The sequence below is a fragment of the Strigops habroptila genome, chromosome 4 (assembly GCF_004027225.2).
Source record: "Strigops habroptila isolate Jane chromosome 4, bStrHab1.2.pri, whole genome shotgun sequence".
Taxonomy (NCBI): domain Eukaryota; kingdom Metazoa; phylum Chordata; class Aves; order Psittaciformes; family Psittacidae; genus Strigops; species Strigops habroptila.
In genome coordinates this window covers 36,310,164-36,333,578 of record NC_046358.1, presented here as the reverse complement: position 1 = coordinate 36,333,578, position 23,415 = coordinate 36,310,164, and the positions used below count along the sequence as shown (strand labels likewise).

The following is a 23,415-nucleotide window of genomic DNA, read 5'->3' as shown; positions in this document are numbered from 1 at the left end:
TGGTGTCTCTGCTTGCCCGGGGTTTTATAGCACGTGGGAGATGAAAGGAGCCAGAGTTCATGATCTCATGGCATCTGGAGGGGTGGGGTGGTGGGCCCAGTCAAACCTCACACTGGTTTAGTGTGAAGCAGAGATCAGCCTCTGCTGCAGAGAGCATCTCAGCTGCTGAACTCGTGGCAGAAGAGCAAAGCAGCCTGGACCCCACAGCAGCCTCCAGAGAGAGGATGTACTGGAGATACCAGACCAAGAAGTAGGCAGGGCTGTGGCTGTGTGGATGAGCTGAGTTCCCAGGCAGAATGGACAAGAGGGAAAGGACACAAATCCTTCAGCCCAGATCTGTCATGACTGCTCTCCTCCAGGTAGTCTGTGGTAGGCAGGCTCCAGCAAGCCTTTCTCCAATGCCCCAACAAAGGCTATGGTAGCAGGGGTGGTGAGGGCATGCACCAGTGCTGATATGCAATATGAAACGAAGCCCTCTGCTCTACTCATGGTCAGGAAAGATTTGCATGGTGGAAAAGATGCTTGAAGAAAAAAGACTCTGGTGTTTGGGGTTGTTCAACAGAGAGAGAACCTCATCCTTCTCCCACAGTGGCTTTTATCTGGGACAACATTACCTGTACTTAAACCCCCCCCTACTTTTGCAACACTGCTGCTGTGTGCTTGAGACCATGATGCTGCACATGAATGATGGGCAAAACAAGCACTCTGCACAACAAGGCAGTCCTGAAAATGCTGTGCTTCTCCAGTTAAGCATTGCTCTCTGTGGTACTGCCACAACCTTGCAGAGATTTCAGCTTCTTTCCCCACCTTCAGCCCTTCTTTACTGCCCCAGACAGACTCCCAGTGGCATGTGGTGTAGCGGTGGCAGAACCAGCCCCCTCTGTAGCCTCCTTCCCATATTTCCAGGGCTTTTTTCCCTGCATCCTCCCCAATCTGATCACAAGAGCAGGCCAGGCAGCTGATTTTCAAGGGGCTTCCTGTGGCTGCTTCAGCGCCTGCAGGCACAGCGCAGGGTAGCCGCTCAGTGTTTCTGATGATGACGGCTCCATGGGTGAGCTGCCACCCCTCTCGCGGTGGGAGGTCTGTTTGGGGAGTGCTGCAGACGCCAAGCCAGACATTACAAGATCCAACTTTCCAGTGAAATTCAGACTTTTCTCTAGGACAAAAAAAAAACCCTTGAAAAAACACAGGGAGTGGGAATAAAAACAAAACAATAGCCTTCAAAGACTTGTTTCTTAATGCAGTTAAAACCCATAGGCAGGAGGAGAGAAAGCAGCCCAGGAAGATCTGCAGTGAGCACAACTGGCGGGTGCGCAGCCCAGCCCATGCTCAGGCTGACTGCAGCCTGAAATAAGGGTCAGGGGGCACTGAAAAACCAGGACCTGGAAGATGCAGGTTTACTGCTGCACTCAGACAGTCCCCCAAACCCACACAGAAAGATGAGACTTGTAGCTCCTGGGCAGCACCAGAGATGGTGTCCATCACCAGTATGGGCTTGTCCTGGAGCACTGCTGGCACAGATGTGTGTGGTCTCAGGGGCAGGGGGGAGGTGGAAGAGAAGGGCTGTGACCCCCTCTGGGCAGAACTCTCTGCTACCAGTTTTGTTTATTCCCCCATGCCTGAGAATGACCAAGGCTTCAGGGAAACCAGTGTTCAAATCCACACCTGCCCTGGGGTCTGTGTTGACCTGCAGCTTGGGTCTTGTTGGTTTTAGTTTCCACAGGCCATCTCTTGTTCCAGCATGTTTTTCTCCACAGACCACTGTATACCCTGGAATAGTATATGACCTGTCAGGAAAGCAAGAGTAGCTCTGCCCAGCAGTATGCCTGCTACTAGCCCCACATCCTGAGCTTGTCATGGGACATGACATTGCTTCAGTGCAGCTTTCTCACCAGCGCTGCTCAAACACCTTGTCAGCCGTTGAGCTTCCACCCAGCCACATCCAAGTGTCCCAACTTCAGCTGCTTCCTCAGCCTCCAATTCCCTTTTCCTACTATCAGTCTTCTCCAAGTTTTACCTTCCAGGTAGCTGCTCCTATCTCTCTGTTCTAGCTTTTCAGTGCTTCTCTGCCTCCTCTGAGTACTACAGACCCAGGAGGGTCACTGGATGTCTCCATTTGATTTATCCTATCTTTGCAATGCAGCACATTTCATCCAGCCACCTTCAGCTGGAGCTGAAGGACTGCAGCCACATGACAGCATGCAGGTGTCCTGCCACTCTCCATGGCCCTGCCTCTGGCTCATCTCTTTGTTTCATGGGTTGGGTGACAGCCTTTGCCCCAACAGCTCATGGAGCAAGCTCTCGGCTCTCCCCCTTCTCCCAGGACTGTCTCTGACACATCCTGGGCGTCCCACCTTCAGCTCTCACTTACATGAACAACAGCAAACTCCCAGCGACTTCCATAGCCTGCTTGATTATCCATCTCTGCGCCCACTTCTCTGAAGTGGCCTAACAATATACAATCTCCCACGAGCAAACCAGGCAGCCAAAGGCCTGAGCAGAGCCTATGGAAACCTCTGAGGCTAATGCGACACCCACTAGAGAGAGGCCTGCCCAGGTCAACCTCACCTCTACCTTAATTCTGAACTCAGCTTTTACCATGTTCTCCTTAGGATGCAGACGAAGCATTCAAGTGCCTTGGCTTTCCTGATGCTGGACAAAACACACAAAATAGTGGGGATTGGTTACGACAGGTTTGCTCGGACAGCCGCCTGCCTCCGATTCTTCTCCTTCTCTGATGTCTTTCCGCACACAAACACGTACCAAACATGAAAGCAGCAGTCGACAGAGACATCCGGACGTATCCAGACTCTACTAACAATCAGCGTCTCGGGCAGACAGTCAATCCAAACAAGTTCTCCATTTGTCTAGCTATTGCCTGGCTGCACTTCTGTACATTTGTAAGTGTTTACACTGAACTAGCTTCTGCCATTTCTGTCTCTAGTTGCTGGAATTAAATTCCCAGCGCTGTCAAGTCTGATCTGGTGCACGCCTCCCTGGGACACACGAGTGCAAGAAGGTCTCTCCAAAGACCACAGTGCCAAGAAGAAAGCTGGAAACATCCACTGGATGTGTTATCTTTGTGCACGAGACACCAGGTCACTGAACCACAGCCCAGTGACTTTGAGCGAGCACAACGCAAACCAGCAAGACTAGTAGACAGAAGGAATGAGAGTGTGGGATGTGGTCTACAGGCAGGAATGATGTGGAGTGATGACTTCACACTGGACAGGCATGGACCTGGGAGCCCTGGCAGAGGAGGTACGGGGCAGTGAGAGGTCACAGTGCTTGATGGCTCCATTGGAGCAGTTAGATCACGGAGAAAGGACTTTTTCCATTGCTCCATACTGGGGCAAGACCTTGTGTAAACACAGCATGCCAGAGAAAAGCATGCCAGCCACCTGGGCTTCTCACTCCACAGCTGGTCTCTCTTAGGCTGCCTCCATCGAATGTCTGCCCTACAGCTCCCTTCACTTGCACTGTGTGGTCTCCTGCATGTGGGGCTGGTTACGGGGCAGTCAATCAGAGGTAGCCAAAGGAGGAAGATACTTGCACACAATTAAAGAGGATGAAAACAGCCTCTTCAGCTAGCCTGAATTCCTGCCAAAATCAACAAGAGCTATTTGGTCTCCAAGGAGGAATTTTATTGCCCAAAGCTAGAGAGACGGGGAATGGGATTTTTTTGTGGCACAGGAAGATGGAGACCCACAGGATATATTTTTAATATCCCCATGAAATTAATCTGAAAAAAAAAAATCCAGACAAGCATTTGTCCACTCAATGAAGACCAACAGTGACAACCTCCCTTGATATTCAGCTGCTGCTGGGACACAGCACGTGATGAGCTGTGGAAGTGGAACCTGCGGGCAGCTAGGAGGTATTTCTTAAGTGCATTTGCTCTACTGGCTGGATGACTACATGGAGCACCTGGGGGTATTTCATGCCTGTTTTTATGTCTTGGAAGTCTCTGATTAGAGACACATTTTGAAGCCTGAAGATCCAAGTCCAGCAGAACAAATTACTGCTGGAGCTCTGGCTGCTGAGTGATACCTAGCATCCTGGCTTGGAGAAAAGGAAAGGAGATGCAGAGATTTTGCAGCCATCTGTAGACTAACCAAAGTGTTAAGCATCACCTCCTGCCTCCTAATGGGGGAGATCACAGAGAGACAGGGTGGGAAATGGGGAGACTGGTGTGGGATAGGGAGGAGAAAGCAATGACTGGGGATGCGAAGGTCAGGGACAATGAGGAGAGGGCTGAGGCCTATCTGGGGCATTTCCCTGTTTGTGCTGAACCTGGAGACCCTGTGGTCACCCCCATACTACATGTGCCCATGGCTCCCTTGGGGTTGGCATATGGATGAGGTCAGGCAAGCAGCAGCATGGCCACAGCAGAGCCATGCAGAGCCTGAAGATGACAGCAGTGAGAGTTCCTCAGATATGTGCTGGGTTCCAGGATGCTGACAGCCTTGTCTGTGATTGTGAGGAATTTGGCTCCAGCTAGCCCTACCCCTGGCTGAGGAGGAACCAAACTGAGGGAGGACAAGAAGATGCAAACAGCTCTTGTGAGCGTGTGCATGAGCAGCTGGGACAGCCTCTGGGCAGAACTAGAAGGCAGCAACATCACGCTTGCTTGCGCAAAACCTGCCACCCTGGACACCTCCACTCTCAGTCTCCTTGGCCATGGGGTCTGTCTGCTTTAGTCCTTTGATCCAGTGAAGGCATGTGAACAAGCAGCCTGGCATGTGAACAAGCAGGCAGGCAGAAGAGAGGTGTGCAGCTCCCTGCCTGCATTGCACTGGACACGTGCACCCTGCCCTGCACCAGACTTGCTCAGCACCGGCTGCCAGAGCCACTGTGCCCATGGGGCTGCCTCCCCCCAGCAAGGAGCCCTTGAGCACAGCCTCTCTACCACAACACAGGATGGGGCCACAGCGTGAGAGGCCATGCCTGTCACGGAGCACCCCGAACAAAGCAGATGAGGAATCCCCATCTCCTGCTGGATCAGTCCGTCCAGCTCCCAAGTGCAGTAGAAACAGAGCTGGACGCCCGTGCCTCTGGAACAGACTGTGGGTGTGCTCCTGCCAATTGTTTGATGTAGTGTTATTTCCACAGCCCCTGCCAAGCCCGTGTCGGGCCCAGAGCAAGCCCGTAACTCTATAGGGCCGAGTCTGCAGCCTCCTCCACCAATCTAGGACTGCACCTCCTAAAACCACGGCAGCTCTTTTCCTGTTTCTCCCTCTGAGCGGGGCTAGCATGGCAGGAATTGCTGACTGCGCTGGAGCTAAGCAGGGGCAGCTTAGGGAGAAAGAGCTGAGCCTGGACCCAGCACCCAAACCAGAGTGGTGCTTTAGGGTGCATGGGCTGGGGTGGAAGCCAGCACAGCCCTGCAGACCGCCTCGACACACCGCCCATCCCCGACGGCCTTGGGCAAGAGAAAGCCACACGGCAGGGGACCCACAGCTCTCCTCCATGCCTCCTTGGCTGCCACCAGGCAGCCTGGGCACTTTTGCTTGCCGATGGTGCTGGCCATTGCTCTCGTTGTCCCGGCCTGCGGCAGTACTCACCTGGCCGGGGGGGACAGGCCAGGCACCAGTCTGCACCCCAGAATAGCCCCACGCTGCCACAGCAGTCCTCCAGCTTGGTCAGCCCCGGCAGGGGGTTGGTGCACTGTGGAGAGAGGAGCAGAGGATCAGAGTTTTGTGGGACAGGGAAGGGATGTGCGTGACCATCCGCTGCGGGCGGCTGGCGCAGCAGCAGCAAAGCCAGCACGGGGAATGACAGTTTGGGGTCAGAGGCTGGCACAGCCCTCTCGGCACAGGTCCCCATGGGGACACAGCAGGACTGGGGGTGTGAATTAAGACAGTAAACAGTTGTGCAGACAGAAAAACACAAGACTCCCTCAACTGCACCCCTCAGAGGAGTAGGGGACATCAAACAGAGCAGGAGATGAACCAGAGATGATATCACCCAGCAAAGCCCTAGGATCAGCCCCGTGCCTGGCTGATTAGCCAGCGAAATGGGTGCACCACTCCAGCCCGGCGGGAGCTTGCTGTGCACTTTCCTGTGCTTAATGAGCCTCTCTTTCCCCCTTCCTTCCCCCCACCGGCAAGGCCCTCTGGATTACAGGCTTCCCCATTAGAGTGGAGCCGCTGCGGCCCACAGGCCGGAGCTGGCCCTGGTCCAGGCGTGCGTGGCCGCCTGCCCAGTGCTCGCATACCGATCGGCTCGGCTGCGGCTGGGCTGAGAGGCAAGCGCTCCCCGCTGGGCTCCTCACCCTCTCCCGGGCATGCCATCACCCTGGCTGAGCGAGGTGTGAGCACTGCAAGGGTACCCCCTGCCGGCCCCCTTACCCCCCACAGAGCATCTCCTGCAGCATCTCTGGACATCCATGAGCATCTCTGTGCACTCATGAACATCTCCGTGCACCATCATCTGCTCCCAGTGGCAGAAAGCTGCTGTCTCCCCACAGAGGAGCTTTTCCAACCCCAGGGGCTGATCTCATTTACTGTTGGGAATGGCTGAGAACATATCCCGCTACAAACAGCGGGACGATGGAATGACTGAAGGACAGGATGGGAATTGGGAGCAGCCCCCCAGAAGGGGCTGGGGGAAGTCGGGAGGGGGCTAGGTCCCAGGCTGCCCATCAGGGGGAGACCTCACTGAGCACAAGCTGCTCCGGGGAGCTCACAGGTGTTCCTGTGGGTGCCAAAAACCTCCAGTGCTTTTCCAGTGACGCAAGAGAAACACATGGGGCAAGACAAAATAAGAAATTACGATGACTGCGGGACAGGGGTGAAAAAGCCCCTCACGTGCGTTTGCTTCCCAAGCCCAAGCCGAGCTGCCCAGGAAGGCGTCGTTCCATGGAAATCAGACTTTCATTTATCGTCTGAGAGGGAAAGGAATTTTCCTATGTTTTATACGTTTCCTACAATAATCGCAGAGCGTGGCTGTAAATGTTGCTATAAATAGGGCACTTTTTTTAAACGAGACTGTGTGTGAAAGCCATCAAGTCTGGGCTGTGCTGCCCCAGGGCACAGCCTGGCCAGGGCAAGGCAGTGAGGTCTCCCTGCGGTGCCAAACCAAGGGATTTTCTTCTCAAGTACTAATACATTGCTGCCCGTGCCCACAGCACCTACGTGATGCCCACGCTGATGCTGAACAATTGAAAGGCCATCCTCCCTGCCCCATAAGCCAATGCACCCACACTCCAGAATAAGAAACGTATCTGCACATACACCAGCACTTCAATGGGTGACCCCTTACCTGCCCATGGAGAGCCTCCCGAAAGCACCTCCCCAGCAGCCCTGGTGCTCTCTGCTGCTGCTGGCCGCTCTCTCTGGCAATGCTGTTGCCATTCCCGTGGGCATGGGTGTACCAGCGCATGGCAGCCAGCTGAGGCACCAGGACTGCCTCCACGCTGTTCTCCTCAGACACCTCTGCATCGCCCCGCACCCTGGCCACCTGGTGAATCTGCACGGTGGCTTCTGGAGGGTGGCTGATGTGGACATTCACCAGGGAAGGGTTTAGGGAAGCTGGAAGATGAGTTTATACAACAGCTGTGACAATCTGGTAACAATTTGGCACCCAAAGAGCATAGTGTCATGAACAAAGGAGAAGAGGCAGAAAGACCCCAACTAGAAATCTAGTAAAGGAAGACTGCATCTAAGAGAAAATACTTCTCTGCCCAAAACCTGGACAAACCTACCAAAAACTTCCCCCAGCAGCCTGAGCCCTTTGGAAACCAGGGGAACCACTTTTCTAATGACCTGGCATGAAAAGGCAAGTATAGGAGGCAGTGGCCTCCTTGGGCCTGTGAATGAAGATCTGAGGTGCACCCAAGGAGAAGGAGGAGAATGCAGGGTCTGGAGTCACAAGCCACGCTCACCCAGCTGGTTGGACAAGGGCAGGGTGTAGGTGGAGTGCTTCATGGAGCTGCCAGCCAGGGTCTTCGGGGCTCTCCCTCCTTGCTTCTTCTCCAGAGAGGGAACGGGCAGGTGGCAAAACTTCCCCGTGGAGTTGGAGGGGCACCAGCACTCATCCCGGCCCACACAGCGCCCTCCATTCAGGCAGGGGATCTGGCAGAAGTCTGCAAGGTAAAGAGAGGAGAGAGGCCTGCTTAGCAAGACACTGACGCACTGCGTCTAGCCAAGGGGCGGCTGGGGGAGGCCAGGCAGCTGCATCTGGGCCAGCACTAGCCCCATGGTCCTCAAGGAGCACGTCCAGCTCCAGGCTGGGGTCAGCACTGCAGCCTGGAGGCAGCCTGGGGTCTCTGCTCTGCACCACCATCTTGCCCAAGCTCTGCTCAGGAATGGAGTAATGGGTTGAAGATGATGGGCTCTGGGACCACAGCCAGCCTGGGTCACCCACAGCCTGCCGGACAGCCCCCCACAGCCAAGGTCGTGTTGCTGGCACAGCAGGATCCCTCGGAGTGGGACAGGAGCTATGGCAGCTGCATGAGGCCTAGTCAGCACAATTCCTTCTCTCCTGCATTGCCCCTTCCCCACTTGGCAGGGTTTTTACTCCCAGCCCAGAAGAGAGCTCAGCGGGGATGGGAGATGCAGAAGGAGAGAACAGGCAGAGAGCGACGTCCTCGGAGCCTGCCTCCTGGCCAGCCCTGGCCCTGCCAGCAGCTCAAGTGGGAGAAGTGTGGAGTGGGACAAAAGAATCAGGAGCAATTCATCTGCACAGACTCAGGAAACACATTCACAGATGAAACCAAAGTCATGTCTTTTCTGGCCTCATCAGACGCCTACAGCAACCCAGAGTGTCCCTCAGTGCGAGCAACACTCAAGCAAGGCACAGGATTCCCTGACACATCATCCTGACTCATTTTCAGTGCGAGCTGCAACATTGCTGCTGCACATCCCTGGATGGCTTGTCAGGTTCGTGCCAGGGGATGAGCTCCCAGCCTGCTCCAAGTTCATTTGCTCAAGCCCAGCAACCAGTTTTGGGGAAGGAGACACATCTTTGGACTCAGATGAAGGCAGAAATTCCCATGACCCCTGCATCAATTGGTGTCCACAACAGCCGGACTTTGCACTCCCCCACTGTTACACGAATGTGAGAGTTAAAGAGGCTTTCAGATGATAAGTCCCACCAGGTCCTGCAGGCTGCTCCCACCAACTGGCTCCAAGAGGATGTGCCCAACCCACTGCTGGGCATCCCAGTGACCTGATGAGCAATCCCAGCAGCTCTGAAAGGCGAGCAAAGGTTTCAGCAAGCCTGTTTATAAGAACAGCTTGCAACCAGCAGCCAGCTCTCCTGGCTGCCACGTGAGTGAAAGGAGAGAACAGGAGGAAATTAGGTGATGAAAGTCAGCCCCAAGACTGGATGCCAACAAAAGCAGCGAGCTGGCTCTGACAAGGAGGGGGTGGCGAGGCTTGGCTGCAGGCCTGACTCAAACACACGCACCCCCTCTACCTGGGGTGTCATGGAAACAGAAGTGGCTTGCCCAGGAAAAGAGTGCAATGAGGCAAGGTCTGTCTTCCTCCCCCAGAGACAGAGACAAGTAAGCCCCAAGGACCCCAGGAGACATCTTCCAAGGCACTGAGAGGCCATCTCTTCCCATCTCTACAGCAGCCCAAGCCCTCAGTCTGTAAAGGCAGGGAAGGCAGAAGGAGGAGAGTGGGGAAGCAGGAAAGAAGGTGGGCTGGAGCCTCAGGGTGCTCACAGATGCGGAAGCCAGACTTGGGATCATGGTCGTGCCCTCCTTGGCTATAGAGAGTGGTGGTGTCTCCTTTCTCGCAGCTGTTGTAGCAGCGCCCGCTCCGGCACGTCTGTTTGCAGATGGTGGGTGTGAAGACGATTTTTATCTTCCTAATCTTCTCTGTCAGGTTGGCCCCTATGAAAGAAAAGGACAGCGCTAAGTGGAAACAGCATCTTGAGGCCATGGGGCTGGTAATTCGCAGCTCAAGCTCCAAAGCATTCCCAGAGCAGGGAGCGGCCTGCATCCCTCCGCAGGGCAGTGTGTCTCTTTGCCCCTTGCTCACTCCAGCCTGCCCTCTGCTCCTGATGCTCTTAGCATCAGTAAGGGTTTGTCAACGCATGAAAAATGGCAAGCAGCATGCTCTGCCTGCCCAGCTGGAGTGGCACAACTCCCTGCGAAGGGACACACATGGACTAACTCCAGTATAAAGGGTGTTTTTCTGCTTTGGGCAATATTCCTTCTACAGCCATGTCAGTAGCCAGGAGACTGGCTGCCCTTAAACCACTGGAAGACTTCCCACACGAACAGACACACTGGTATCCATAAAAGAGAGTACAGGGCTTCAGAAAACCAGTATCTCCCTACAGGTGTCCCATGGCTTCCTGCAGTTACCTGTGGTCCCCTTCTGGACCCTCACCAATCCTCACATTGGATACACGGGGAAATCACACTCAGAGCTCTCGGGGGCTTGCAGAAAACATGCAACAGACAGAACTGTTGTTTAACCATGAACCAGCTGGCTCGACACCAGAGCCCTCCATCCCAGCCCACCAACACAGCCGTCTCTGTGGGTGCCTCCCTTGCTGTGCTCAACCCCCACTATCCCATTCAATTCCCACTTTCAGATCACAGCTTCACTTAGGCTCACTGTCCTACTCAGAAGGGCTAAGATGCCACATGGTGCCTCGCTAGGGAATCACGGCTTCAGGAGGAGCCAAGCTGCAGAAGACAACTTGCATCTGTCCTAGCTGGGGAGGTGCTGAGGCTCAGCAACTGCACGTCCCAGCAGCCTGGCCTGATCCCTGCTCATGTCAGAAGGCACCATGGGGGCAGCCAAAGGGAAGAACTAGATGCTGGTTGCACAATCTGACCTTGAGGTTTGCTCAGACTGAGAAGTAAGCTGGGAGACACCATTCCTACAGACTGAGGCAATCCCCCTGACTGAGGCAGCATGCTGGGGTGATGTTCAACACCTCTGGGAGGCATCTGTCACATCCCCCTAGCTTCTCTCTCCTGCTGTCAGCATTTTGCTTCCCTGATCTGTCCTCCTTTGGTAGGGTCTCTTTCTTTGCCAAGCCCAGCAATACCCACGCTGACCTTCCCTTTCCATCTGATCCAGTGGCACAGTCCTGGGAGTCAGGGTTTCTTGGCGATCCCCACTCACACTATTGCCCTTCCCCACGACACCCCTGAACAGTGACAGCCCTGGAGGCCTTACCCCTTGCAGACACAGTGCGCTCCTGGGAAACCATGTGAGGCCCAGAGCTGCTCTGCTCATGTCCATTCCCATTGGGGAGTGCATTAGAGGTGAGCTGGCCATTGCTGGCTGGGTAGCGCCGGACAGTCCGTGATGGCCCTGTATGCTGGGGGGAGACAGGAGAGCCAATTCTGCTCTGAGTCCTGTGGAAGAGAAAAAGTGAATCAATACTTCTCACGAGTAACTGCACTGGCCCACAATGCCCATCCACCGGAATACCCTGTGGCAACCTTCACTGCTAAACTGTCTGAACCCTAACCTGGACACAGAGCTCCGCCTACCTGAGCGGGGTCCCACTCCTCACCTGCTTTCAGTCATCACGATGGCATCATTTCACTCTAGAGACCATGCCCCATGCTCTGAACCTGGCAGCGCAGGTATCACCAAGACACCTTCTCTGTACTGTTACATCAAGCTGCCCCACCACAGAGACGCCCCACTTGCCTTGAAGAACCTTGGCTGCCCAACATACCCAAGGGCTGCTTCTTGCCCCACCACATCCCTCCCCCAGCAAACACAAGCAGCTCCAAATAAACTTGTTCTTATGTTCTTTCACAGGATCTGCCTTCTTTGCCCAAAAGGAGCACTGAAAAAACAGCAAGGCAGTCAGAAGAGAAGCCGCACCAAGCAAATGAACAAAACTTGGCCCATGAGCATCACAAACAAGAGAGAATGACCAAGAACTCAAGCGTGTAAGTGGAGTTACAACTCTCTGCAGTAAGTGCATTTATGGCTTCTGGTGTTTTTCTGGGGACTAAGCATGGAGAAGCCATGCAGCTCACAAGGTCACACTTCTTACACCATGTAGACTGCTAGGCATTAATGCACTCTTTGCATTAAACCAGAAAACCAGCACATCTTGCTCTAATGCCCTTGCTCCCATTCCCTTTTACTAGATGGCAGCACTAAGCCCCCAAGATGGTGCTCTGTGCTTAGCAGCAAATGCCTCCCTGACTCTCACCTGCACTACCTGCAAGGAAAAAGGCCTTAGTACCCCAGGGACCAAAACAGATGGCTGCCCATATGCTCCTTGAGTTTCTCTGAAAGTCCCAGCTTGGACTGCTCTGCAACCTAACCCTTAAGTACTGACAGGTCTCCTGCATACCGTATCCAACACCTCCATCTCTGACTGAATGGCTGAAGTCATTCTTGACTTCAAAGAAGCAAGCTCTGTCCCACCAAACTGCCCAAAGAGGTCCATCCCATTTTATGTTTTTTACCATCTTCCCTGTGAGAGTCAGCACAGGGGAGGTGTTACTGTGTCTACAGGGAACACAGATTTCTAAACCCAACAAGACTGGATGATCCAACAAGAGTTGGCTGACAGCAGCTCTGGCTCACTGACATTCCTGGCTTGGAATAACAATAAGATGTGGGGAGATGGAAAGGGAGCTAATGCTGCGCTGATATTCAAACAGGTCAAGCACAATACACAAGGTAACTGTCAGCCAGCGAGCCCAAAATCAGCCCTGAACAACACAATGGAAAAGATGACGCACAGGTCAATAATTTGGGAACTAAAGGAAAGGAGTATAGAAGTGAGGTCAAATCGATGGGGTTTATGCAGAACTACTCTTGTCAAAGGAGTCTGTTTTCATAACTTGATAGAAATTACATACATGCACACCGACAGGCTCAGAGCCCATGCTATTCGATAAAAAACAATAAACAGGGCAGTACGATGTCAATCAGGCACATGTGAAATGAATAACAAACTGGCTGTGTGACAGAACACAAGACGCAGTTGTCACTGGGGAGGGAATTAGATGGGTTCCAGGATGATCAGTACGAGGCCTGGCACGATTCAAGGATTTCATCTGGAAATAAATATTTTTATTTCGAAATAAACATACGATCGACATTGATAATGTGTGCTGCTGACACAAAAATTTGCAATGTGGTGTATCGTGATGAGAACAGAGCAATCACACAGAGCAGTTTGGATCACTGTGGAGGGCAAATCCATCCAAGTAATATGGGATTTTAATGGAGCCAAATGCAGAACTACACTTCTACGAAGAAGGAATGCAAGCAGCAGCTGCAGATAGGAGATGATCCCGGAAAACAGCAATTCTGAAAAGATTTCTGGGGTAATGACGAGCAACTAAGTATTAACTGTCAGTTCAATGCCCTGACATCAGGGCAGTGGAACACTGCAGGAACAGGGTGGTATTTTTGCCTCCCTACACATCCTCATCCCAGCAGGGTGTACGTATGTTAAAATAGCACATCTAGCTCTGATGTGAAGTATGTCTACAACATCTTCTAAGGGATGTTGAAAACTGGAGAGGATATGGGAAAAAACATGACAAAAATAATTGGAGGGCTGGTGAAATGCCTTTCTGTAAGAAACCTAAAGTTTTCCATCTCTTAAATATAGCAAAGAGAAGATGAAGAGGTGCTCTGATTACAGGGCACAGGTTTCTCCACAGGAACAAAACACCAGGTGTAAAGAGCCTTGTAATCTAACCAAGAAAAGCAAATCATGAAACAACATCTGCGAAACAAAGCCAAATGATTCCCTACTACAAATCATGCCCACATGCAGCAGTATAGCCGTTTTCCTTCTGCAGAATTACCCCAGTACTGGATTCCTCAACTCCCCATACCATTGCTTCAGGAGAGGAAAATGTGCCACTGGGAGATATCACTGCAACAGTGCAAATATAATTAAATAAAGACGCATAATCTGTGCTGTCCTGGAGGCGATTTTAGATATCTATTGATCTATTGTTTCTGGCTTCGATCTGTCGAAATCCAAGAATGAATGGTTTTATCCCAGAGACAGAAGTCCCTGGTGCAGATACTCATTACCTAATTGGTTCTTATGCAGGAAAACCTTGAAAATGAGGGCTGAGCTGCTGGGAAGAGGCATGAACAGGAGCCCTGAGAAGCAGCAGCACAAGTAACCCATGCTGCTGGACAGACACCCAGCTTTGCAGACTGAAGGTTCATACGCTGTTTGGAGTCTGGCTACGGGTCATCCAGGGATGGAGACAGAACAAGTGGGACTGGTCAAAGAGCACAGATGGATCACAAAATTATCACCTGCTGATAAAAATCTTTTTGTCTTGTTAAAATCAAGATGTAAACTAGGATGAGGACAGCAAACAGCACTTGTTTTTCAATGATCAGCAAGACTAACCAGAATAATTGCAGAGAAGTGCACTTTACATCAGCTCTACCTCAGTCCCTACCAGTCTCTTTCAGAGGCTCTCCTGAGATTCTGCAGAGTACCACCTGCCCCTGATGGCCACAGGAGCCAGGCATGACCTGCCCACACATTTGTGAGCTACTAATTCAGCCCTGCTGCTAACAAAGGACCTTCTGGTGCCTGTTACCTACCGCTCTTTTACCTGGTGTGCTACTGCTGGTTTTGTTAGTGACAAAGGAAAAGCTGTATGGAGCTTTAAGGAGGCTAGGTAAGAGCTACCAAGACCGGGAAGCTCAGGCACATGTGTTCTCTGATGACAGACCCTAAGCACAGTCCTATGGGTGAATGTGGCTGGGGTTCCAAGCTTTTACTGCATATATGGAAGCACACAAGGAGAAGAAGTGAGAGTTCCCTAGCCCAGCAACATTCACTGCCCTAGTGCTGGTCACTTGAGGGCAACTTCAGCCCCAAGCTCTGAAGAGTTACTAGCTGAAGGTGACCAGTGGCAGAAGACAGGGAAATATCAGCTCCTGTGCTCGAAAATACCCTATCTATAGAAAATACATCCTATCTATTCTTGAGGAAGGGAACATGCTACGTGCAAGTAGCAGGGCTTGGCTGGGCACTAACAATTGCCTGCCTGAAGGAATTCCGTGACTTGGCCTTAGGGACAATTCCTGTCATTCCCAGGATTATCAGATTTTGTAAAAAGAAACCCAAAAAACCAACATATGAAGAGCTTTATATAAAATAATGATTAGCATTTCAGTTACCAAAAGAAAAAAAAAGAAAGGATTATATGCACTCACTGTGAGGGGCAGTGCCAACTTCACAAAGGAAAAATGGTGGAGGAACATTACTCCATGGCATGCAACACTTGAGGAAGAGCCATCCTACTGGGATCGTGTTGGCAAAGCATCCCAGTGTGTGCCACAGTGGGGGGAGGCAGATTTGCTTTGAATTAATTTGTTTATTTGGCTCTATTCAAGGCAGATGAGCTCTGGGATTTGTGGACTGAGTTGAGTAACACCATCCTACCCCAGGCCACAGAAATCAACGGCAAAAGCATCTTTCCATTGCAGTTTGTCAGTCCCAATCCATCCCCAAGTCACGCCAAGCAGCTGGCTCATGGTCAGGGAATACAAAACACAGCTTTTCCCTTCCAAACCTTCAGCATTAGTCTCTGCTGGGCAGAGGGGGACTGGCTTGCTTGGAGGGTCTCAGGAATTGAACCTGAGCTCACCACATCAGTACAGACCTGGCCAGAAGGCACTAGCAACCCCTAGCCATTTGGTGGATCTTAATATGTTTGGCTGGAGCTTGCCCAGTTCCCAGGTACCCGCATTGCCTCAAGTTCTCTCACTGGTGTGGTTGTCCTACGGGTAGTAGTGAGGATGGAAAATAGATGTGGCGGCTCCAAATGAGCGGACTGGAGAACTCTCTGTGCCTCCACTGCTCAAAAAAGAGGCACTGAAGGGACAGAGGAGGTTGACACCTCAAGCACTATGTTCCAGGACTGTTGAAGTCCCGAGGCTTCACACTGATTCAGGCTTAGCCTCCCTCAGCACAGCATTACTCACTTCCACTCTACCAGTCAGGCACACGGCCAGCACAGATCTCTGCAAAGAGGCAGTGGTCTCTTCCTTTATGGCAACCACCTGCCAAGCAGCCGGTTTCCCTGTTCTTCATCTGTCAGAGCTGCTAACAGCTTTCTCCATGTCAGGCACAGTCTGTGGGGCAAAACCAGCATGCAGACTCCTAGGACACCTCTCCTTCTGGGCTGCGCTGGGGCACTCACCTCTGTGGTGTCAGGCTAACAGCGGCAACAGCCACGGGGAAAACCCTGGTCAAGGAGGTAGAGGGAGCAGCGTTCTCCTTCCAGGAGAATGGGTGTGTGTGCTCCTGCTGATCTCTACCAGACTGATGTCTGAAAGATCACTAACTGAGAGACCTCCATCACCGGCACATGGAAAGTTTCACTCCAATAGGCATTAGGTGCTAATCAAAATGAAAAGATATTCAAGATGGGATGGAGCTGTGTAGTCACACTGACCCACATCTGCAACAGTAGATTACTACCCAACAGACTATCCAACAAGCACTCGTAGCTGCCCTCTTCTGAGGCACAGGTCAAGGACCTAGACTCCTCGTAAGCCCCCAAGGACACATGCCAGGAGAAACGAGGGAGATCTGGTCCCTTACATTTTAGTGTGACACATCGTTGCAGGATCCAAATGACACCTGTATGACATCTAGCAAGGGACATCCACACCTGCCACTGCACCTCTGTCTGTGTATAAACACTTTATTTTAAATAGGCTTGGTTACCAGTTACACTCTGCTCTATATTTACTTCGGAGACAGGAGGCCAGAGGAAGTACAAACATGTTGTATTCCCTGGATACGATGGCTCTCCTGCCCACTCCCAGCTGAACCTGCAAGGTGTCTGTTCCTTGCCCAGAGGAAGTGAGGGGTATCTCACACCCTCCTGAGGGCAGCAGGCAGAAGACTGAGCTGGCAGGCTCCCAGCAACCACACAGATGAACGTGAGGACCTCTGTTTTCTAAATCAACCACATGTTTTTTCTTTAAGCCTGCAATTTCAAGACTAGGTACACAGAATCACAATAAGCAAGTCTAAATCACCGAGAACATGGGTTCCAGAAAACAATACTGGTTTTCTAACCCACTGTATATAGAAAGCATTTTTTCAAATCTCTGATCACTTTTTATGATCTATAGTTCTCTGGGTAAGCGAAAGCTCATGGAATCCAGGTGGACATACAGCTGTGGCTTCTCTTAGTTACCTAAGGCCAGGCATCCTCCTTGCGGCTGGAGGCAAAGGTGGCAAACTCTTCAAAGCACTTCTCTCTCCCCAGCAGCAACACCTCAGTCTTTCCTGGATTTAGCTTCTATGAACCACTCTTCAACCAATTGTTGACTTTGGCCAGATCACCAGTGAGCTGGGAAATGGTGTTTTTTGTGTTTGTGCGAAGGAAATGCAGAGCCAAGTGCCACAGGAGTATTACTGAGTTTTCATCCAGCCTGCCTCACCCTCTCCCCAGCCAAAGCCTGAATGACCATAGCAGGGTGGATGGCCCGAGCCACTGCGGAGGCAGTGAATCCAGGACAGTGTGGTCAGCAGGGAGGGGTGCTAACCCCAGGCAAGCAAAGACTGGTCACATGAGGATTGGAAAGTAACTGTTGCAGCTGGAAACAAATCTGCACCCTGCTGAGCATGAGGAAGAGATGATAGACACCATGGAGACCTAAGGAGTAATTCCCATGAGGGCAGTAGCAGAGTGGGACAGCACTGGCCAAAACAAAGCTGAAATGAGCAGCCCTCAGAAAAGAAACCGTGTTCCCAGGGTTGTCACCTCTATCTCAGGGCCCAAGCTCAACAAGCTCCATTTCTCCAAACATAACCAGCAGGATGCCTGGAACGCAACTGCTGCCCCCAGCCACCTGGAGAGGCAGCGGGGCTGGGAGCAGGGTCCCACAGAGGGGAGCTGCTGCAGCACGGGTAAGGCCACCCCAGCTCCTCCACCCTCCGCCTGCGCGCGCAGCTCCAAGGCAAGGGCTCAGCCAGGACAGGGGCTGAGTCATGCTCAGCCCCTGATAACCAGCCAGGACAACAGGCGGGTTCTCCCCTAGTTTTTAAACACCGAACAATGCACCCGGTGTCTGTCTTGTCCGTCTGCCTGTCCCTTTGGCTAGACGCCCTCCCCACTTGGGGCCACTGGGACCAAAATCAGTGATTCACTTCCCCCTTTGTAATGCTCTGCAGTTGCTGATTTTCCACTAAAGCATCACAGAAGAATGGGCAGCCTCAACACCAGCGCCTGTGTCTACAGGGGAGAGAGAAGCAGCCAGCCTTGGAAGCAGCAAATTGACCGCAGACCAGAAACTTCCCCTTTCTTGGACTCTGCACAGGTTCCTCAGCAGGCAGACAGGATTCATGGCTCAGTCTGCAGGCCCCGGAGCACAGGAGAGGCATAGCTTAGAAAGCACTCAAGTTTATTATCAATTAGCTCACAAACATGCTGACAAGGATGACAGCTCTGTTAGAACTCGGGGAGGAGGGGGGAAACTGCACCGTACAAGGCACCTGCCTTCAAGCCCACCCACATTATGACCGTAATTCCTGGCTCAGTTTATCATCCCCATGAGCAGCAGAGATAGCTCTGAAACCTGCCTGCTTCAGGCTTCCCACTGTCCCTCCTGTGGTTGCCTTTAGCCCTGGTACCCCCCATGCAAGTCAGGGAGACAACAAAGTCCAAATCCCTGCCCCCCAGAGTTTGGTGGAAGGCAAGGAAAGTTCTCCTGCCCAGAAGAAGGGGCCACCTACCTCTTCCAGGCAGAAGACCTTCCAAGCTGAGCCAAGCAGGACCTGCATACGATGAAGGCCACAGGAATGACCACTGGGTACCTTCATGCCCAACTCACTTGCAACCAGATCTCATGCCAGATGAGACACCAGACACCGGGACCATCATGGAGGCGTCAAGGTGAGTGGCAACCCTACTGCTTACCACAACAGAGCTCAACTGCCAAGGCGTCCCCTTGCATGCTCACCTCACAGTGCCACAGGCACAGCTCACACAGTCAGGTCACAGGGCAAGCAGGAAGGGAGTCATCCAAATCCTTCCTTCCCTGCAAGACCTGTGGAGCACCTGCAGGCAGAGGTGCCACTGGCAACACCCTTTGCCTTGGGCACAGAAAGCACTGCCAAAGCAGGGCTGCACAGGCAGGAACGCAGCGTGTCAGGCTCCCTGCCCCACATGTGCACTCAATGCTGCTGGCATGTGCCCAGGAGACGTGCCAGTCCAGCACCACTATCCCTTGCCACAGCTAGCACATGGCTGTCACAGAGCCCACACAGGTCTTGGTTTGGGCTCTCTCCTATGCCATCTTACAGTGGTAACTTCTCTCTGCTCTGCCTGACACACATGCCAATGGCTGGCCAAGGTTTCTCTGGATCTCTCGCTACAAACTGCAGCAACAGAAGTGCAAGTCTGTGGGGTAGTAAAGACACAGGGTGTCTGCCCCATGCCACCAAGCTCAGTCCCTCCACCACCACCACCACCCTGGCATCTTCCTTCCTCTGGTCCCCAACGCAGTGCTGGTGGTGTAGAGCCACCCTAACTGGCTCCAGCCTGCTGTGTAGTGCATCAGAACAAAGAAAGAAGAGACGGGCTGTGAACTCTATTTTTATCTGCTCAGGAGTTGCGAGACACTGCATAAGTGACCCTCTCTAAGCACACGGACAGCTAACAGGTTCTTTTTAACCAGTCTCTGGGGGTCTAATTTGCTTCTTAGCCAAAGTGGCTGCTCACACATCTCTGCACAGCTCTTTGCTGACATTAAATGCCCCTCATGCCACCTATCACTCTGGGAGTGCTCTTCTTTGCTTTCATGTATTAGGGAGTGAGCAACTGACTCCCTGGAAGAAGTCCAGCTCTCCAAGCATGGGAACACCACCTGCCTGGCCCAGCAAAGCTGCAGAAACATGCCCTGTGTGAGGCTATGACACTGGGCTGTCACCAGGAGCAGCAGATCATGCCCCTGGCTGGATCCATTACACCTTAGTGCTGACCCATAAACCGTCCAGAACTGTGATTTCCAAATGCCAAGCATGATGAAGAGCTGTTTGCAATCTGCCTGTCTCCAGAGCTGAAATGCAGGCTGGTGCCTCCCAGGAAAATCAAAATGCAGCCTACAACCCCTCCGAGATTCAAGTGGAGCCAGCAGAGGAACCAAGCCAGGCTACTCAATTACAAATGCCACATCTGGGCCAAAGTCTGCACACTTCATAGACTAAAACAGGGATTTAGCGGGAGGCCAGGCGAGCTTCCATGCCCCTGGCAGAACCATCCAGGCTGGCCTGCGGTGTGTGCAGTGAGTGGCTGGTGAGATGGGTGGCTGTGTGGCCCTCCTCTCCCAAGCACAGTCACACGCTCCTTTGGGCTGAAGCAGTGAGAACGCTGCTCCAGTCAGCTCCCCTGCCTGCATGCAGGGGATGGTGTTCAGCAGCACAATCAACAGCCACAGCACTGCTGCCAGACACAGTCGTACAGCTGCGCTCATGCCTTGGTGAGAAAAGACCCATCCAGATGTGTCTTAACAGCTGCCAACACATGATGGTCTCCATCAGTGCCACCATCTTACTGCAGGTATCAACCCACAGCCACAGCTTTTGCCTCGTTACAAAACCAGGCATAAGATGCTGGCATAGTTGGAGAGCTGGGCTGCCCACCATGCAACGTGACTGTCCCACAGGGGGTTCAGCCACCACCACCAGCCACAGCAGTGCCTCTGCTGCCCCTCTCCTCCTCCCTGTGCTCCCCAGCACAGTGAGCAGCAGCCCCTGCATGGCAGGGGAAGGAACTGTATTTAACGCGAAGGCACACAAGAGATGAGGACAGCACATCGACCTGCCCTTGTGCCCACAAGCACACCAAGCTCTCCAGCCCAAAGAGCCCTCTGTCTCCACAAGACACAACTGTGAGCCGAGGACCCAGTCCCTGTCTAATGAAAACTGCTGCAGAGGTATCAGCCACTGAAAACCCTCCTGCCAGCTGCGGGGAGGTCACTCATCTGCCCCATACAGCAGGGAGAAAACTAGCACTCTTGAGTTTCATCTCCATCTTGTTGACTAGAAACACCACCTCCACCAGGCTGACAACTTCAAAGCCCTGAAAAAACACTTTACCCCATTCATCCTCACACCCACATGCACCCTGGGGAGTGGGGAGAGCCAGCTGCCTGCCCCCACTTTACATGGGACATTGAGAGGGCAGGCAAGCCTCTCATCCCAGGCATGCGAATGGGGTGAAGAGCTTGCGGCTGCAGACACACACAGAGGGCATGAGAGCAACAGGGTGGAGAAGAGATGTGTGTTGTCTTCTCATCTGAAGAAGGGGAGGCTTTTCATCTACAGCAGGAGGTGCTGGGAAGTCTCCCACTCACCCTGGGAACACTGTGGATCTAAGACATATCTTAAGCTAAAAGAATTGTTGAACATCCAGCAGGACTTGGCCTTTGAATCTATTAGCTTGATGTAGCTAAGTCTCCTCACATCTCTCCATCTCCAGCCACGCGTAGGATTCTCTCGACCGCACTCAAGCCATGAGAGATGTGTTGGGATTTTTCTGCCCACCCTCAAAGTCTCAACCCTGCTGGGAATCAACGAACATCCCGGTGATTTCTATTCTCTACTGTTCTGCACTGGCTCCATCCGTCCCGTTGCTCACTAGCCAGAAGACTAGAGCCTGGGTAGCGACCAGGAGGGCTCCTGGCCACATATGCATGATGCCTGATAGCAAAGCCAGTGCTCCAGGAGCACCATGACCATGAATGTGCTCTCACATATCTCCCACATGACCTTCAATATCCATGCCAAGGACCAGCAAGGGAGGAGCAGGTTTCACAGCATCCCTGGTGGGAAGGGGTCCGGAGCAGGCAGAAAGGCTGTGCCTGCCTTGGCAGCGCCTCGGCTCCAGCTCCTCAGCAATTCAGCTCCAAAGCGAAGGAGAAGGCAGAGCTCCAGTGTCATTATCACCTGTCATTACATCCCTGGGAGAGTTTGGCACTTTGCTGTTGTAGAAAGCCTCATAGCTGAAAAATTAGCATGGCCACCCTGCCAAGGCTACAGGCAACCTAATACACCCTGTCTGCCCCCTCCAGATAGCCTCAGCCTCCAAGTATGCTCCCCATCCTTCAAGGCCAGCGTTTGGCTCAGTTTTGCAGATGTGGGTCTGTTAACCATTTCCCTCAGCTCCCTCCCTCCCTCCTTTTGTAGTTCTCAGAATTCCTTCCAATTTGTCAAGATCTTTTCTGGCAATAAAGAATACCTTGACTCAGTGCAGGACCCCAGGGTGCACAGGAAGAAAACCCATGAGACTCAGGTCTTTTGCCTCGAAGGTCCTAAGCACCACCAGTCTTTCATATGCAGCCGCACTGCATTACTCTCTGGTGCCTAATTTGCTATTCATCCCTGCTCTGCAAAATCTCAGCCTCTCCTTCTTCCAGATTTCTTCCTCCCATGGAGGATTGTTTTCCTTCAGCTGTAACAGATAATATTTTTCCAGCCTGAATCTTTTCTTAATTCCTTCTTAGTTTCTGCATGTCCCTGAAGAGAGTCTCCATGCGAGTGAGACAAAAATGAGGTGGTGCAGAGAGCTGGATACCAATCCCATCCAGCACCAAGGACTCAGGGTAGCATTTCTCAGGATGCTTCTGAAGAAAGGAGAGGAGAACAAGCATGTCTTATATGGAGACTTCTGCATCTCCATTTCAACCGTTTCAAATCAGCTTCAATTCACCCCTTTTGTCTTGCCAGCACTTGGTGATTTATGGAAAACACTCGAAACCAAAGACAACAGCTTTGATTTTGCTCAAGTACCAGCTTAAACCAAATAAGGCAGCATACAGTCAGGTATGAGAAACTGCAGCATAATCCATATGCACAAGGGAGCTGAAAGCAAGCTGGATGACAATCCTAGTTCAGGCATTAGGGAAAAACTCTCCAGCGTTTGATCGTGTGGCCTTAGCACTCTTCTAACATCATTCTTTTTTATACAACTGCTATATAAATTGTATTGTCATAAATGTCCCAAATGATATATGTATAGTATATAAAATAGGCTATAAACTGGATTTTCTGTACTACTTAACCTACCACATGTACAATGCATTTGCCCTGCACCCTGCTCTCTTGCATGTAGTATCAGACTAAGCCAACAGTAGCGTTTTTCTTTCAGTTAGAAGGAAAAGTGCATTTGAACATTTTCTCCCAAATACTAGAAGCTGAATTGAGCTATAGGAATGGCTCCCAAGGAGGTGCAGGAGAACCAGGCCTAATGTAAAGACCATATTTGGAATTTAAAAGGAGCCTGAAAAGCCAGCTATCCTCTTGCTGCTCTGAAGTGTATGCAACCCCCTAGAAAGTAAATACATAAAACACATAAACCAGAATGGTGCTGACAGCTTTAAAACACTAGAAAGTAGAGCAACTGTATCTGGTGCCAGGCTAGAGAAGGTCTATCATGTAATTTAAAAATAGAAGTATTTTTATATA

General features: G+C 52.0%; 1 protein-coding gene across 1 annotated transcript in view; it reads right to left on the bottom strand.

Moving 5' to 3' along the window:
• Positions 1 to 23,415, bottom strand: part of LTBP2 (latent transforming growth factor beta binding protein 2) — a 74,205-nt gene that overhangs the window by 28,008 nt on the left and 22,782 nt on the right. Inside the window, 5 exon segments of the mRNA XM_030483823.1 lie at positions 5,565 to 5,667; positions 7,264 to 7,532; positions 7,886 to 8,086; positions 9,671 to 9,841; positions 11,145 to 11,326. Of these exon segments, the coding sequence (XP_030339683.1) occupies positions 5,565 to 5,667; positions 7,264 to 7,532; positions 7,886 to 8,086; positions 9,671 to 9,841; positions 11,145 to 11,326 (926 nt within the window).